This window comes from Procambarus clarkii, chromosome 26, assembly GCF_040958095.1.
Source record: "Procambarus clarkii isolate CNS0578487 chromosome 26, FALCON_Pclarkii_2.0, whole genome shotgun sequence".
In the NCBI taxonomy this organism is placed as follows: Eukaryota; Metazoa; Arthropoda; class Malacostraca; order Decapoda; family Cambaridae; genus Procambarus; species Procambarus clarkii.
This window is the reverse complement of record NC_091175.1, coordinates 20,804,007-20,821,946: the sequence shown is the minus strand read 5'-3', so window position 1 is coordinate 20,821,946 and position 17,940 is coordinate 20,804,007. Positions and strand designations below refer to the sequence as shown.

Below are 17,940 nucleotides of genomic sequence, written 5' to 3'. Positions count from 1 at the left end.
CTCCTAGCCCTTCAACAGGAACAGCAAGCCAACGCAGCAGTGAATGATTCTGCAGTGGAGGAGGAGGTGGCAGCAGCGAATGTCCCTTCTGCAGTAATTAAGAAGGTGTGTCAGATGTGGGAAGAGATTCAAACAACTGTTGAACAGACTCACCCAGAGAAAGCTGTAGTAGGCCGTTGTCTTAATCTTTTCAATGACAATGTGATGCCTTACTACAGAGAGAGCTTGCGAAGAAGGGAAAAGCAAGCTTCCATGGACAGATTTGTGGTGAGGAAATCGAGCAGTGAGCCTCAACCAGGACCTAGTGGCACTCAGATAAAACGTCCCAGGGAGAGCACACCAGAAAGGTCCTCACTGCCTGATGTGATTATGGAAGGGGACTCCCCTTCCAAACAGTAACTCCTCTCCTCCTCCCCCCTCCTCACCATCTTCCATACGCCTACAGCACTCAACAGCAAGGTAAGTAATAACTGGAACATAGTTTTGTAGGTTTATTTAGATGAATTAGGTAAATTAGGTATAAAAATTTAGTTTGATGTGGGGTTTTTGGGGTAGTCAGGAACGGATTAATTCATTTCCCTTTATTTCTTATGGGGAAATTAGCTTCGGAATGCGAGTTTTCAGAATACGAGGCGTCTCCAGGAACCAATTAAACTCGTAAACTGAGGTATGCCTGTACTTACATTCCTTCATATACCCTTCCGAGAGGGTCCTGGTAGTACAGTCAGGTTCGTTCTCGACGCACAATCGAGTACTGTATTCCAGTTTTGAATCCCAGGTGGGACAGAAATGGTCGGGCACATTTCCTTTCACATAATGCCTCTGTTCACCTAACAGTAAATAGGTGCTCAGGAGTTAGTCAGCTTCTTTTGGGATTGCATCCTGGGTGGGGTCAATAATTCGGGATAGGGGAGGGGGTAACTCGATAAAAGCCTAATGTGTACACACACTGGCTTCCTGTCCCCCCTGACACAATGAATTATTATTATTATATATCTGCAGCAGACATTATAGAATGTTGGGTTGGTGCCATGATGCAAGAACATAATAAAAAATGCTCATAAAACACTAAAAACTGGCAAGATTGTTTGTAAATTACACAGAAAAATGGTGCCAACTCATGAATATTGTACTGAGCTCATGGTTAGTGAAGGTTATTATAAAATACCTACACCATAGATGATGAGGATCCACTATACTGTAGACTTGTGACTGGGAAGTGAAAGTAACTCTTCTAGATCACTGACGAGTGTACAAATTTGCTTTGTGTAGTATGATAGTCTACCTATTGTTTGTAATTACTCAAGTGTGATTACTTGAGTGTAGTTACAGGATGAGAGCTACGTTCGTGGTGTCCCATCTTCCCAGTACTCTTTGTCGTATAATGCTTTGAAACATGAACCAGTAACTACGCATTACCACTAATGGATATAAACATATGAAACAAAGATGCAGAAAATAAGTCACTCAGATGTGATGGAAAAACAATTCAACTCACACACATGAAAAAGATGATTGCCTCATTTATTATAATCAGTACATAGAAAAAAGCACAATACTGTACTGCAACCACTCGATTATCTGGGATTCGAATATCCGGAAAACGCCCTTATACGGCCAAAATCGTGACTGGATAAAGTTATCTCAATATCTGGCCAAAATGTCCATAGGAGCCGGAAAATCAGGTGTTTGTCCGAATAAAAAATCTGGGCCGGTTAACTTGCTGGCAATGTTGCAATATCCGGACAGTCAGCCGGACAAGGAGTGAATGGTCCGGATATGAAAGCCAGGCCGTGGGCCATACCGTATTAATCCCGTACAGCTGTGGTTCGAGGCACATGATGTAGGAGGGGGTGAGGTGGGTGGGTCGTGTCAGGGGAGAGGGGAGTGTTGGGAGGGACCACCTGGGTACAGGAATTACCATTAATTTTAGAACAATTCATCATAGCCAAAAACAAAAGAAATACTAGTAATTATGTAATAACAAATATATAAGTTCCTAAAAACAATTTGCACAGGCTGAAGTTTCCTTAAAAAATATTGAGTTTTTTCCTCCTGGCGGCCTACGTAATGTGTTATAGCTGCCCCAAATGGAAGTGTCCAATCCTGGTCAACCCATGTGCTTTCATCCCTCATGTTATACCGCAGTGATGCACCATTAGTGAAATATTTTTTAAATAAATTTTTTATTTTCATAGTAACTTTGAACATTTTTGGCCAAGACTATGTCTGGTAGCAACATCAATCGTTCTGGAGGTGTTAAGAGGAAGAAGGTTGTCCTAACTATAAAAGACAAGATACGTGTTACACAACTTTGTGAAAATGGCCGGTCGACTTCAAGTGAAGTGAAGCCTGAGGCAAACCAAAGAGCTGATCATACAACAGGCCAATGAACACAGAAGGCAAGCTAAACTTAATTCTTATATGGTAAGAAAATCAAGCCAAGCACCTTCAACCAGTGAGGCTTCACAGGCAAGCCAAGCGCCTTCAACACGTGAGGCATCACAGGCAAGCCAAGCGCCTTCAACAAGTGGGGCATCACAGGCAAGCCAAGCGCCTTCAACCAGTGAGGCGTCATAGGCAAGCCAAGCGCCTTCAACCAGTGAGGCGTCATAGGCAAGCCAAGCGCCTTCAACCAGTGAGGCGTCACAGGCAAGCCAAGCGCCTTCAACCAGTGAGGCGTCACAGGCAAGCCAAGCGCCTTCAACCAGTGAGGCGTCACAGGCAAGCCAAGCGCCTTCAACCAGTGAGGCGTCACAGGCAAGCCAAGCCAAGCGCCTTCAACCAGTGAGGCGTCACAGGCAAGCCAAGCGCCTACAACCAGTGAGGCGTCACAGGCAAGCCAAGCGCCTTCAACCAGTGAGACGTCACAGGCAAGCCAAGCACCTTCAACCAGTGAGGCGTCACAGGCAAGCCAAGCGCCTTCAACCAGTGAGGCGTCACAGGCAAGCCAAGCGCCTTCAACCAGTGAGGCGTCACAGGCAAGCCAAGCGCCTTCAACCAGTGAGGCGTCACAGGCAAGCCAAGCGCCTTCAACCAGTGAGGCGTCACAGGCAAGCCAAGCGCCTTCAACCAGTGAGGCGTCACAGGCAAGCCAAGCGCCTTCAACCAGTGAGGCGTCACAGGCAAGCCAAGAGCCTTCAACCAGTGAGGCGTCACAGGCAAGCCAAGCGCCTTCAACCAGTGAGGTGTCACAGGCAAGCCAAGCATCTTCAACAAGTGGGGCGTTACAGGCAAGCCAAGCACCTTCAACAAGTGAGGCGTCGCAGGCAAGCCAAGCGCCTTCAACCAGTGAGGCGTCATAGGCAAGCCAAGCGCCTTCAACCAGTGAGGCGTCATAGGCAAGCCAAGCGCCTTCAACCAGTGAGGCTTCAGCAGCTGGCAGTCAAAACTAGCTTTGCCTAATGAACTGTACAGTAATTTTAAGTGTTAATTTTAGTGTTGTGTTAGTATAGGTTACGTAAATTTTCAAGAATTCTTAACTTCAAGATGTGTGGCATCAATCAAGAAGACAAACAACAACAAGGTAAGTTGATGTTTCTAGTTGAATATTTAATAATTATATGTGGCAAGGCAATTCAAATTATGTTGTTTGTAGTATAAAAATAGTTGAAAATGGTCACTTTTGGACTCAGAGGTGAAAAAGTACCATTATCCGGAACATGTGATTATCCGGCTGGGGGTCCTTCCCATATAGTCCAGATAATCGAGTGGAGACAGTAGTACAAAGCTATAAAACATAAATAGAGTACTAGTAAATGCTGCTACTGTAACAAAGGACTTGAATTGAACTCTAACAATGATGTGAATTTTTTCACACTTAGTATGATACCAAAGAGGTTGAATAAAGCCAAATACAATAACAATCTTCAAGTGAAATGCAACTGTCTCTTAGATCTTTCACAACACATCCATTTGGTAATATATACTGTAGTACAGTACTAATTTTGGACGCAGTAGATAACTTACCATGGCCATAATAGTAACGTAGTACACTGACGACCTCTCATAATCCAGAGATCGATTGACAGTAACGAGGCCTTGGTGAGGTAGAGTGATACTGAAGTAACCATAGCCATCACTTTCAGGGTTACTGTTGCTTCGTATAATACTGTAGTCTACTTGCCCATTCACACCTGTAAGAGCCATTAAGTTGCAATAAATTATATGATACAGTATATTATTATTTCCTCATTTTCAGGCACAGAAAGCATGCTTAGGCTTATTGAGGTCCCCATAGGCCTTCCCCAGGATGTGCCCCACAACAGCTGCTTAACTCCCAGGTACCTAGTTTATGCTAGATGAAAGGATACATGTCAATTGTTTCTGTAATCCCCGGGATTTAACCTGGGTCCTTTAATTATGAGTCAAGGAGTCTACCTTCTTGGGTCACAATCATTGTGAGTGCATTACAGGACCCTAGTGTCATGCAGTATCATAATCATAAATAGATGGAGTGACTAATCATTTACTGTACTGTACAGTGTTTTGATAAATAATTCATTAGTATTATGAATTATTTATCTAGCGTCATAACAATGAGGTGATGAGCACTGTATTTAAGAAAGTACTCATCCAATATTTGGGTTACTGAAGATTGTGTGTAGTGTTGATTGGTAAACTATCCACTCATTCTGCATCGTGCTTTAAATTTGAGCTAAACAATTGCCAATCATTAATCACAGTTTTCAAAATGCCAGTGATTTCCAGTGTCTCAATTTTCAACTGACTCATAAATACATTGAGATAATAGTTGTTTAGCTATTAAAATCTTCATTTAAACACACAGATATACTTAATGATTACTATAAATTTATACATAAACAAAGAAATACATAATATTGAATAACTTCCCCTAATTTCAACTTCAATATTTTCATATTGAATATAAGATATGCAAATTGTGTGAAAATGGCATCTTAAGTCTTATCCTAATCTTAAATAGCATCTATCATACAGATACTGAATTATAAATAGTTAATGTTACATTACCAGCATCCAAGTCGTCAGCGTGCACCTTTCTGAAGATGGTAGTGCCCACCGGTGTCAGCTGTAGAAAACAACAAAATATCATATCTCAGAATTGTATATATTTTGTTTAAAAAATATTATATATATATACAGGTGTATATATATATATATATATATATATATATATATATATATATATATATATATATATATATATATATATATATATATATATATATATATATATATATATATATATATATACAGTATATATGTATATATGTCGTACCTAGTAGCCAGAACGCACTTCTCAGCCTACTATGCAAGGCCCGATTTGCCTAATAAGCCAAGTTTTCATGAATTAATATATTTTCTCAATTTTTTTTCTTATGAAATGATAAACCTACCTATTTCATTATGCATGAGGTCAATTTTTTTTATTGGAGTTAAAATTAACGTAGATATATGACCAAACCTAACCAACCCTACCTAACCTAACCTAAGCTATCTTTATAGGTTAGGTTAGGTTAGGTAGCCGAAAAAGTTAGGTTAGGTTAGGTAGCCGAAAAAGTTAGGTTAGGTTAGGTAGGTTAGGTTGTCGAAAAAACATTAATTCATGAAAACTTGGCTTATTAGGCAAATCGCTCCTTGCATAGTAGGCTGATAAGTGCGTTCTGGCTACTAGGTACGACATATATATATATATATATATATATATATATATATAAATATATATATATATATATATATATATATATATATATATATATATATATATATATATGTATATATATATATATATATACTGTATATATATATATATATATATACAGTATATATATATATATAATATATATATATGTTAGTATATTTTGGTAGCAGTCTTTCCTGTAGACATACTGTATATTATTAAATATGACCGAAAAAGTAAGATTAATAATTCTAACACGAATTTTCTCGATGTTTCTTATGTTTCTTTCCACTGTTGATGGTAATTGAAAAATCAATTCTCCAAAATTCATTTTTATTTCTAGTCTGACGCGACACTTGAACGCGTTTCGTAATAACTTATTACATTTTTAAAGACTTTTAGTTTACACACACACAACTATAACCTGCAAACACTAAACAGAGTTCTTACTATGCAATGATTTAAACAGCTTTCATTTTTCATTTTATACCCGCATTTTGGGTGAGGTGATATGTTACAGCAGTGTTGGATGAGGTGAACAAGACATTTCAAGACTCCACTCCAATATAGAAGCATCAAGAAATATGGGCCAATAGGCCCTCTGCAGTTACTTCCATTCTTACCTTCAATACCCATTGTTTCGTGTTCTATCCTGTGTTGAAAGTTTTGTTCACCTCATCCAAAACTGTTGTAACATATCACCTCACCCAAAATGCGGGTATAAAATGAAAAATGAAAGCTGTTTAAATCATTGCATAGTAAGAACTCTGTTTAGTGTTTGCAGGTTATAGTTGTGTGTGTGTGTGTGTGTAAACTAAAAGTCTTTGAAAATGTAATAAGTTGTTACGAAACGCGTTCAAGTGTCACGTCAGACTAGAAATAAAAATGAATTTTGGAGAATTGATTTTTCAATTACTATCAACAGTGAAAAGAAACATAAGAAACATCGAGAAAATTCGTGTTAGAATTATTCGGTTATATTTAATAATAATAATAATAATAATAATAATAAAATATATACACATTATATATATATATATATATATATATATATATATATATATATATATATATATATATATATATATATATATATATATATATATATATATTATATACATTACATACATACATACATACATACATACATACATACATACATACATTCATACATTCATACATTACATACATTACATACATGTGTATACCCCTTCTAGGTTAAAAAAAATATATATATTATATATATATATTATATATATATATTATATATATATATTATATATATATATTATATATATATATTATATATATATATATATATATATATATATATATATGTATATTATATATACATATACATACACACCTTAATGTTTTATTGATCTTACCGGTGACTCAGTCGTTCACTTTTGTGTGACATGTCTCGGGTGTGAATTATGTCTGCAATGATCGTGGTGGGGTGGTTCGTGATTTGGTGTGTGCGTCCCTCTTCAGTGCAAAGGTGTTGTCAATAGTTTTGTTAAATTTTTCCTCGCCTCATCTTGATGGTTATCTTGAGTTGATTTCGGGGCTTTTTTAGTGTCCCCGCGGCCCGGTCCTTGACCAGGCCTCCACCCCCAGGAAGCAGCCCGTGACAGCTGACTAACTCCCAGGTACCTATTTACTGCTAGGTAACAGGGGCATAGGGTGAAAGAAACTCTGCCCATCGTTTCTCGCTGGCGCCCGGGATCGAACCCGGGACCACAGGATCACAAGTCCAGTGTGCTGTCCGCTCGGCCGACCAGCTCCCCTAGCTCATTGTACTCTTCTAGTTGTGCTTGCTGGGGTTTCATGTCGGCTCATGGGCCCGTCTCTAACCCGTCATTCTACTGGTGTACACATTCCTGAGCTTCTCGAGCTCCTGCATTTCTACGTTTGCAGCTTCCACCTCATCACTGCCTCCTGCTTTCCCTTTCCTTACTACTCTGCCTCTGAACAAGTTCTTTTAATATCTCTGTGGTTCCTTTGGGTACTCTGTTTCCACCTGTGTCCCATTATGGGTGTACCAATCATATTGATTCATCCATCTTTTCTACCCTGTCCATTCCCCTGGGGAAGTAGTGGGTGATCGTCATGTCTATCGGTCTTGTGTTCCTGGGGCAGTTTTGTCTTGTGTACGAGACTGTGGTACTTCTGTATATTATTACCTCGGTCTTATGTTTACGAACTGTGGTCATTGGCTTGTTTCCATTATTTTATTATGAGCACCGATTTTGTGCCTAACAACCTTGCCCTGCATGCTTGTCCAGCTCCCTAGCCTACGGCCCTCAAGCGCCAGTCCGTATTACTGCCATCTTAGCTATAAGGCTTTTTTATAACAAAAAATAAATTGAATTAATATTGGGAGTCTTATCCACCAGCAAATGCGGTAGGTAGGGCTTCCCTACAGGATCGTTTCTGGGTGCCCTAGGGTTCCTCGGATTCATCTTTTCAGAGGTTTCTTCCTCTTGGTTTCCCATTGCAGAGGTTCGGGAGACCCTTGGCACCTACCTCCTGTGAGACCCGGTTTACACCTCTGTGTTGGATCCAGTTTTGTTTGAGTTCAATTCATCTTACATTGATCGGGTGCATTTCGAGATGCCAGCGTCTTCCTGGCTGGCAGCCTACCTCAACGACTGGTTGGTGTGGGCTCCCTGCAGCCTGCTTGTCTGCTAGCCAGGATCTGGTTCTTTCCCAGCTTGCCAGATTCGGGTTCCGAGTAACTTGGAGGAAGTCCCAGTTGGTTCCGTCCCAGGTTTGGGCATGGCTGGGCCTGGTGTGGGGTTCTCAGATTGAGTTCGTTTCTCTCCCTCCTGTAGCTTTGCTCCAGTTGCGGTCCCACTTTTGGCTATTTTTGATAGGGACCCGGGTCCGTATGTGGTTGCTCGAGCAGCTGTGTGGGAGTCTGATCTTTGCTGTGCTGGTTTATCCGCTGCTTGATGTTGCTTGGTGCAGGGTTTGGCTTCAAAGGCCATTTTGGTATCTTAGGAGTAGCCTCTTTCGCTGCTCTCGCAATTGCTACCAGCTTTACTGCTTTGCAGCTTTACACCACTACCTGCGGGCCACTGGTTCTGTGCCGGTGGACACACTCTAGGTGGATCCGGTTTCCTTGGTTGCCTGTTCCAGGGCTCATGTGTCACAAATTTTCCGCAGTGTCATTTAGTCTAGCCAGCCTGCGGTCTACCCTCGTGCCTATGCTGTTAGGAAGTATGCTGCTCTCGCGGCAATTTTTAGCAACATGTCTTGGGTCGACATTTGGAGGTCGAACAGAGTCCTGGCCACCAGGAATCTTGCACGTTCTGGTTCCTTTTTGGCCATGTGTGGCTTTGGGGCGCCTGTCACTGCAGTCCTTTTCTTTCTCGACTTGAGATCTATAGTGCTGCCACCTCCCGGGTAAGTCCCTCCTTTAACTTATCTTTGGGTAATTACCTTCAGGGAGCCAACGGAGCTCCCCGCAGAAAACCAATGTTGAATATAATAAAACGTCATTTTCTCGGTGAGCCCCGGAGGCTCCCTGACACCCTCTCTCCCTACGGTTGGCGGTTTTTATCGTTCAAGAAGTGGAGTGGTGGGCTGCCAGCTCAGGTGAGCTGGTTTCCCCCCCTTTCCCCCTATTAGGGAGGTGTAGCACTAACGAGCAGGAGTGCTAGCTGCATGAACTGTTGCTTATTGGGTTTCTTTCTAGGGAGAGTTATTTTGATCTTTTCGGATATAGATTGCAAAGGTTAACCAGACAGTGGTCTGTTTTGATTTGGCTACCGTTCTGGGTCCTTCCTTGGTTGATGGCAATTATGACATACATTAAATGTAAAGTGCTCATAGGCCATTTGCTTCCTGCACCGTTCTGAGGAGGGCCAGTTTCCAGCTCGTGGTCCCCGGTAGGCATAAAGGCTCCTGTGACTGACGATCCCAAACTAATATAGCACATATCAGTTCAAATAGCTTCAGGAAGCCTCCGGGGCTCACCCAGAAAATGGTGTTCATTACATTCAACGCTGGTTGTGTGTACCATAAATCTTAGTGTCAAATATGACATTTAAGATTTATGGTCAAGTAGGAAGTAACAATGATATTGAGGACTTGCCAAGAGATCTACATGAACTTCACAAATGGTCAGAAGACTGGGAACTGTATAAATCTCTGGTGCCCGTCTTACAGTATTGTATCCAAGCATGGAGACCTTGTCTTCAAAAAGACATATGCTTTGAAGAAAAATCCAATGACAAAGCATTCCTGAATTAAGTCAACTCTCATACCAGGAATGGTTAAGGGCTACAGGGTGCCAACACTGCAAACCAGACATGACAGGGCTGATCTAATCAAAACTTTTAAAATACTGTACAGAACAATTTGGAGGATGCTGATCCAGAACACTTCTTCAAAAGGTTAGATGTAACATGAACAAGGAGCAACAGTTTTAAGCTCAACAAGCCACAATGCAGGATGGAAAACAGGAGATACTTTTTCACCCATAAAGTTATAAACTCATGGAACTGCCTACCCGCTGAAGCTATATGTGCCCAAAAAACTGCTGAATTTAACAGTCCCATTTAAACAAAATCATCAGGACAAATTGGGAACCTTCGACAAGCTGCTGGCTTCCTGTCCTCATCAAGGCCCTGTTGAAAAACAGAGGTGCAATAGGTACCCTGAGGGAGAACTCTATCAACATTAAGGGCCCAAGACTTTTCAACACTCTCCCACTACACATAAGGGGCATAACTGACCGATCCCTCAGTGTTCAAGAGAGAGAGAACTCAACAAACGCCTCCAAAGAATACCTGATTAACCAGGCTGCGATTTGTACATCAGGCTGCGAGCAGTCGCGTCCAACAGCCTGGTTGACTAGACGACCAACCGGGAGGCCTGGTCAGAGACTGGGACGCAGGGCTGTTGATCCCCAGAAGCTAAACGGGGTCTGCCTACCTTGTGGCAGGTAGGCATACCAAGGTAGGTATTAGGTATCCCTAAAGGTATATCTAATTATCTAGCCTATTTGGCAGTATTTATATAATGAGAGTTGGTGAAATGCTCACCTCTGGTACAGTGATAGCATAAGGCAGTCCGGAGAAAATAGGAGCATTGTCGTTGATATCAGTGATGCGGACAATGACGGGGATGGTGCGCACCTCACCAGAGCTCCGGATGGTACACGACACCTGTCAACAAACATTACCAAATTAATTCATAAATAATGAGATAATGTCATGCATTTTTTCAAATTAAAGTTTTTTGCAATATTACCGTATATAATTAGAGTACAATACTTTTCTTAAGGATATTAATCCTCCAATTGCAGCCAACTGACTTCCCTGGCTGTAGTGTGTGGGAAATATCCCACACACACACTGTCCTCAGTGAGCTAAATAATAAATATAAAAATACACCCTCAATGTACCAAACAAGCCCACATAAAATTAATAAATACTTAGTCAGACAGAGTACCAGAATCATGGAGGGTTGCTAATGTTGTGCCAATTTTTAACAAAGGTGATTGATCACTTTTTTTTTCAGGGAAATTTCTGCGTGGGCCCTAAGCCTCTGACTGGCCCACTAAGTGTTGCTTGTTTCTGTTTTACTTAGGCAAATTGTGAGTATTTATGACTGGTCGCTTCAGTAAGATTTTGCCCTGTGTGTTTAACAACTTCTGTTCTGTTGAATCTAAGTTTAAATCTTATTGGGATGGTAACTGTGTACAGTACTGTGTTAGATAATGTTCCAGTGGTTTGTCGGGCATTTCTCCACAGTATTGACATTTCTTCTCATCTTCTGGAATCTGTAAGCCTATTTCCCATGCACATGGGTATGCAAGCCTGATGCGATGTAAGTGTACTTCTGCTGTTCTACTGCTCCCTTTCATCAAAATAAGCGTAGTTGGTTGAAATCTTGTACCAACCCGCAGATCCTGATGTTGCAACTGCTGTGTTGTGGTCACCGTACATCATCTACATTGCTCTATTTCTAATTACTTTTTTAATCTGTGATAGACTCTGTGGTATATAAATGTCTACATTTCTTCCCTTAGTTGCAAGTTTTGCAGCTTTGTCTGCAATGTCATTTCCTATTATTCCCACATGACTTGCCACCCAGTTGATAAGTACCCAACGGCCTTTACGTTTGAGTGTTTGTATTAATGATATTACATTTGTTATCAGAAAGATGTTGTCATGTATGTGTTTTTGTTGCAAGGTTTCAATGGCAGTTCTCGAATCTGTACGTATGATTACATGTTGTCGGGGTTCAGCAAGAGCATGTTCCAAACCCTTTTGAATGCCTAGCACCTCTGCTTGTAAAGTTAAACACCCGTTTGAGAGTCTCCAACTATTTACAGAGTTGATCACTTGTGTCTAACTATAGGCCAATTACCTTAATGTCTATTGTGGGAAAATTGCTTGAATCAATAATTGCAAAAGCCATTAGTCTACATCTTGAAAGACATAGGTTAATAAATGATCTAGAACATGGGTTTACTAAAGGGTGCACATGTTTGACAAAATTGCTATCATTTTATCCTTTTATTTCAGCATAATTGAGGCAGATGATGGTGGAAAGGTTTGTGACATTATGTACCTTGACTTTATTAAAGCCTTTGATGCAGTGCCACACGAAAGATTGATTAAAAAGATATTTAGAAAAAAGTTTAAAGATTTTGGTGGTGTACCACTGAGATATGTAAAATAAAACGAAAATTCTGAATAAAGCATATTTCTAACAAATTAAGAGCAGCCGCAAAACAAAAAATAAGAATTGAACATTCCATTCACCTGGGCTCTAGGAGACTTTAACCGTGGACCCCATGCATGTGAGGCCCAAGCTCTAACGACGGAGCTATTGAGTAGTCTCGTGGGGTCCAGGTTCGAGTCTCCTAGACCCCCAGGCGAATGGAATGTTCATTTCCACGGACGTGTGGATGACAATATATAAGAACTGAACTCTAGGCTTCATCCCAAGCACCAGTGAAGGGTAGTTAAGCACTACAAGCACAGCGCCCGTCCCATTGTATACACGCATACAGCCCACCTACAGGAAGACATTTCATCACTTGGTAAAGTTCAACAAAGCAGGGTGACAAAAGTCATACTGGAGGTATTTTAAGTGACCTCGCATACTTGTAGAGGCTGAAGGTTATATAGATAGTTCCCCACACAAGGCACCACACGCCTCATACACCACACATTCCTGCCGAATGCCCGAAACGCTGCGCGTACTAGTGGCTTTACAAGAATGTAATTACTATGCTATGTATCCTCACAATTCCAATGTACCTTCTTGTATATAAATAAATAAATAAACATTTACAATATTCAATACATTTCTTAACTTATACTCTGACTTGACCACTTTTTCCAAGATGTCTAACGGTACACGAGAGGTAAAGACTAGTAAAGCTTGCCAAGCCCCAGCACACAACAGGAAATACTACTCACAGAATAATATTACAAAGTGGTCAATAATGAAGGAATACTCGGGACAAAAGTTGAAGTAGAGAGAACGAGAAACTGTTTTCAAGGAGAGTACTAATTGCTCCGGCTAGGGGACCACGAGAGGCGGAGGCCACTAGAGAGGCGGGGACCACTAGAGGCGGGGTCCACTAGAGGCGGGGTCCACTAGAGGCGGAGGCCACTAGAGAGGCGGGGGCCACAGGTACACACCCACATAACAGACTATCTGATCGCTGGTCTGACAGCTCGCAAGAAGTAGACTTTCGTAAGGAGAACTTTGAAGAAATGCCTCAAATGCTCTATCACGCATTTCCTGCATGGACGTACACTCGCATAACTGTGGTTGTGAGGGTTGACATCCACCTTCTGGGGCCCTCCTCAAGAATTAAACTGTTTGTGTGACACACCAACGACCCACGGTAGAGGGAGTCTGCCTTCTGCCCTTCCATGAGAGGATAGGTCCTGCCCTTCCATGAGAGGATAGGTCCTGCCCTTCCATGAGAGAATAGGTCCTGCCCTTCCATGAGAGAATAGGTCCTGCCCTTCCATGAGAGGATAGGTCCTGCCCTTCCATGAGAGGATAGGAAGTCAAGTTGATATCCAAGCCATGTGGTGGACACGTGTTCTGTGTCAAGCCTGGCCAGGCCTCACAAGTCAAGCCCGGCCAGGCCTCACAAGTCAAGCCCGGCCAGGCCTCACAAGTCAAGCCCGGCCAGGCCTCACAAGTCAAGCCCGGCCAGGCCTCACAAGTCAAGCCCGGCCAGGCCTCACAAGTCAAGCCCGGCCAGGCCTCACAAGTCAAGCCCGGCCAGGCCTCACAAGTCAAGCCTGGCCAGGCCTCACAAGTCAAGCCTGGCCAGGCCTCACAAGTCAAGCCTGGCCAGGCCTCACAAGTCAAGCCCGGCCAGGCCTCACAAGTCAAGCCTGGCCAGGCCTCACAAGTCAAGCCTGGCCAGGCCTCACAAGTCAAGCCTGGCCAGGCCTCACAAGTCAAGCCCGGCCAGGCCTCACAAGTCAAGCGTGGCCAGGCCTCACAAGTCAAGCTTGGCCTCGGGCCGGGCTTTAGGAGTAGAAGAACTCCTAGAACCCCATCAAGCAGCAGAATACTGAAAAGATTTACTGAACAAAAAATTGTACCACTTACGGGCTATTCATGCCCATGCCACCTGTTGGGTGGCTTAATCTTTATCAATCAATCATCAAGCAGATATCAAGCAAATAGGAAGGGGTGGCGGGAGAGCGCAAGGAGCCGCCCCAAGAAGATTAGGAGAGTCAAATTGTGCGTGTGTCGCCTCCCAGCGTGGGTACTGGTACGGGTCTTCACCACTGTGCCAATATCCCCAGCACCATTCTCACCAGGAAACACAACAGCAGCAGCAACACAAACACTGGCAGCAATACAACAACAGTATAAGTAGCATCAGCAACTGTAGCAGCAGTAAAAACAAACAAAAAATGAAAAATACAAAGAAAAATAGAAGAGGAAATAAGAAAGAAGAATCAGACAAATAAAGATTTAAAAAATAAGAATAATAAAACAAAAGAGCAAGAAATATCAGTAGATATTTTATTATTATATATATATATATATATATATATATATATATATATATATATATATATATATATATATATATATATATATATATATATATATATATATTATATATCATAAAACCTATCACACGTTCATTCCTAACATCATTGACAATACAATATATAGCGTCACGGATAAGTAGGTTCTTCCCCACTCCAGCAGTCATCCACAGCAGCAGCAGCAGCAGCAGCAGCGCTCCACAACACCAGGTAGGTGTACAGTGCTCCTCTTGAAGGATCAAATACATTATATAAATACATTACATACATCACATTCCAGCGGGTCATGTCCCTCAGGACCCTGGCCGTATGCCTTGTGTTGGCCACACTCGCTCTCACTCCGGCAAGTGGAGAGGAAGACTCATAGCTCACAGCCCAGATACCCGGGTTCAATCCCCGGCCAGGTGAAAGAGACGGTTGGACATTTTCCTTTCACCTGATGCATCTGTTCACTCAGAAATAAATAGGTACCCTGGAGTTGGGCAAATATTGCAGGTTATGTCCTGGATAAATAAGGTCAGTAGCTGGCTTAGAGGGACCTGGATAAACCTGACCTCGACAACGGGAATTAAACCCAGAACACGTGTCCACCACATGGCTTGGATCACAGCTTAAGCGTCCGTTGAGATCACCAGCTTCACAACTCTCCGACCATCTATAGGAACCTACGGTAACTGTTCACTATATTCCCCCTTGGAAATATGTGCAGGTCTTGATACATAATACACCCATCAGCGTAAAACAAATCCATAACGCTGGAGGCATGAGACGAATAACACTAGAGGCAAGAAACTATAGGCTAGAATTTGTCTAGAATTAAGAATATATTTGTATGATAATTGTATATCATCTACATGAAACCAGTATTAGAGTATACAGCACCAGCACGAAACTTAAAAGCCAATAGGGCACTCGACGAAACTTTAAGAGTTTTGCTAAAAAGTAGGCATCACAACTGTGGCATAGGCTATAAAAAGTAGGCATCACAACTGTGGCATAGGCTATAAAAAGTAGGCATCACAACTGTGGCATAGGCTATAAAAAGTAGGCATCACAACTGTGGCATAGGCTATAAAAAGTAGGCATAATAACTGTGGAATAGGCTATAAAAAGTAGGCATCACAACTGGGGCATAGGCTATAAAAAGTAGGCATAATAACTAGGGCATAGGCAATAAAAAGTAGGCATAATAACTAGGGCATAGGCTATAAAAAGTAGGCATAATAACTAGGGCATAGGCTATAAAAAGTAGGCATAATAACTAGGGCATAGGCTATAAAAAGTAGGCATAATAACTAGGGCATAGGCAGTAAAAAGAAGGCATTATAACTGTGGCATTGCTATAAAAACCAGGCATCGTAACTGGGGCATAGGCTATAAAAAAAGAAATAGCTAAATCTCATATTGCTGGGACTGAGAGAGAGGCAGAGGAGACTTGTTTGTGACGTACAAGATATCTAGTGATTTAAACAAGGTGGATAAAGACCAAATATTTAGCAATGACAGCAATACAAGGCTTATTATATAAAGTGAAAGACGCCGTTTCGGTTGGAATTCTATTTGCAATATTTTTCTACAAGAGCCTTTGTAAGGACTATAGAGACCTATTTATACATGTGAATGTTGCAAGGAAGATTGGGTAAACTAAGAAGGTACTGATAGGACATTATTACTATGCCAAATTAATGTTTAGAGAATGGCAAAGTAAGAACATACATCGAAGTAGTAGCAGTTAAACACCATAAAACATTAAAGAAATTAAAACATTAAAACAGTAGAAATCTGCATTTTTTAAATCTCACTCTTCCTCTTGGTAAGATGTTAAGGAAAATTATAAGCATTTTGTCATTAAACATTAAGAGAGCACACGGAGGTGACAGTTTCCTTGACACTGAAATTCTTAGCCGAGTCTTCGTTACACGCCGCGTATAAAATGCACCATTACATTGTTAAATGATTTCTGTATATTTACAGGTTTCGAAGAGCATCAGGAAAATGTTTGTAGAACAAGTTTTTCTTCGTTTGTGTAAAACAAAGAACGAGGCAGTGAAACGATCAGGTGTCCCTGAAGAGAGGCTGTGTGTTTACCAAACATGTCACAGTTAACTGGCAACCATTTGTCAGAAGGCCCAGGAACGCCAGATTATTCCAAATATAAGTCACTGTCACGTCAGTAATACGGTAGAACAACAGCTGTAGCAACAGCCACATTTTCTAAGACGTGACTCAAGACATGGTCTTGAGTCGCCACAATGCTGACGGAAACTTCAAGGAAAAAAATGGGTTGGAGAGAAATTGAACTCGACATAATAGCAGTGGTCAAAACAAAAGCCATTGCAATTAGTGTCACCGGGAATACTGTATTACCGTTCCCGGGGACACTAATCGCAATGGCTTTTGTTTTGACCAGTGCTATTATATGTTTTATACCTCGGGATCACTAATGCAGTGTTCCCGGGGACTACCAAACTGGACACAGTGAAATGAAGCAGATTAATTATGGAAGGCTTGGTGGGGGGGGGGGGGGGGGGTCGGCGACATCCAGAGTAGCAGTCATGAACGAGCTCAGAGATTATCATGGCCGTCATTACGGCCGGGAAGACGAACATAACCGAGGCAATCATCTGTAATCACAAAAATCCTCAACAGAAGACCATGGTAGGCAGCAGTGACATCGTCTCACAGTATAAAGGCAAAGCCACTTATCTCGGGAGATTTACACAATTTGGAAAATTACTGAAAGGCCAGGTATCCACGGTGAGTAGGGAAAGTTTGGAGGGCAAAGCTTGTAGAAACCACCTGAAGATTGCCTCAGTAAATACGTCAGGGAAGAGGGGATCAACCAGGCAGGCAAGTTCTCGCACTCACTCATAAAAGGCAGGCAGTGAGGGCAAGTAACGGGGTGGAAAGAACTTTCTTCGGGCAAGTAACGTGAATTAGCACTGAAGCAAGCGACCACTGCACACAGGTCTTTCATTACAGATGAAATGTGAAGTTCTAGGGTGAGTACACTGGGGGAAATAAGTTCATGGCCATGTCAGTGTTGGTCATAAGGAACTTAACACTAAACTCATACAAACAGAAGTTTAGATTCAGCCGACCTGAGTAAATATTGTTATGGAAACACTATTGTTGATTTATCTAACAAATTACCGGCTAATATAATAGACGTGGAATCGCTGGATTCGTTCGTGCGTAAATTAGAATTGAAATAAATACGAG

At 41.7% G+C, this 17,940-nt stretch overlaps 1 protein-coding gene across 3 annotated transcripts in view; it reads right to left on the bottom strand.

Moving 5' to 3' along the window:
* Cad99C (cadherin 99C) overlaps positions 1-17,940 on the bottom strand; it is a 226,593-nt gene that overhangs the window by 79,121 nt on the left and 129,532 nt on the right. For all 3 annotated transcript variants that reach the window (XM_069331962.1, XM_069331961.1, XM_069331960.1), the window contains exons 5-7: positions 10,717-10,839; positions 4,993-5,050; positions 3,970-4,136 (exon numbers count right to left, since the gene is read on the bottom strand). In XM_069331962.1, the coding sequence (XP_069188063.1) occupies positions 3,970-4,136; positions 4,993-5,050; positions 10,717-10,839 (348 nt within the window). The remainder of the gene's footprint in view (positions 1-3,969; positions 4,137-4,992; positions 5,051-10,716; positions 10,840-17,940) is intronic.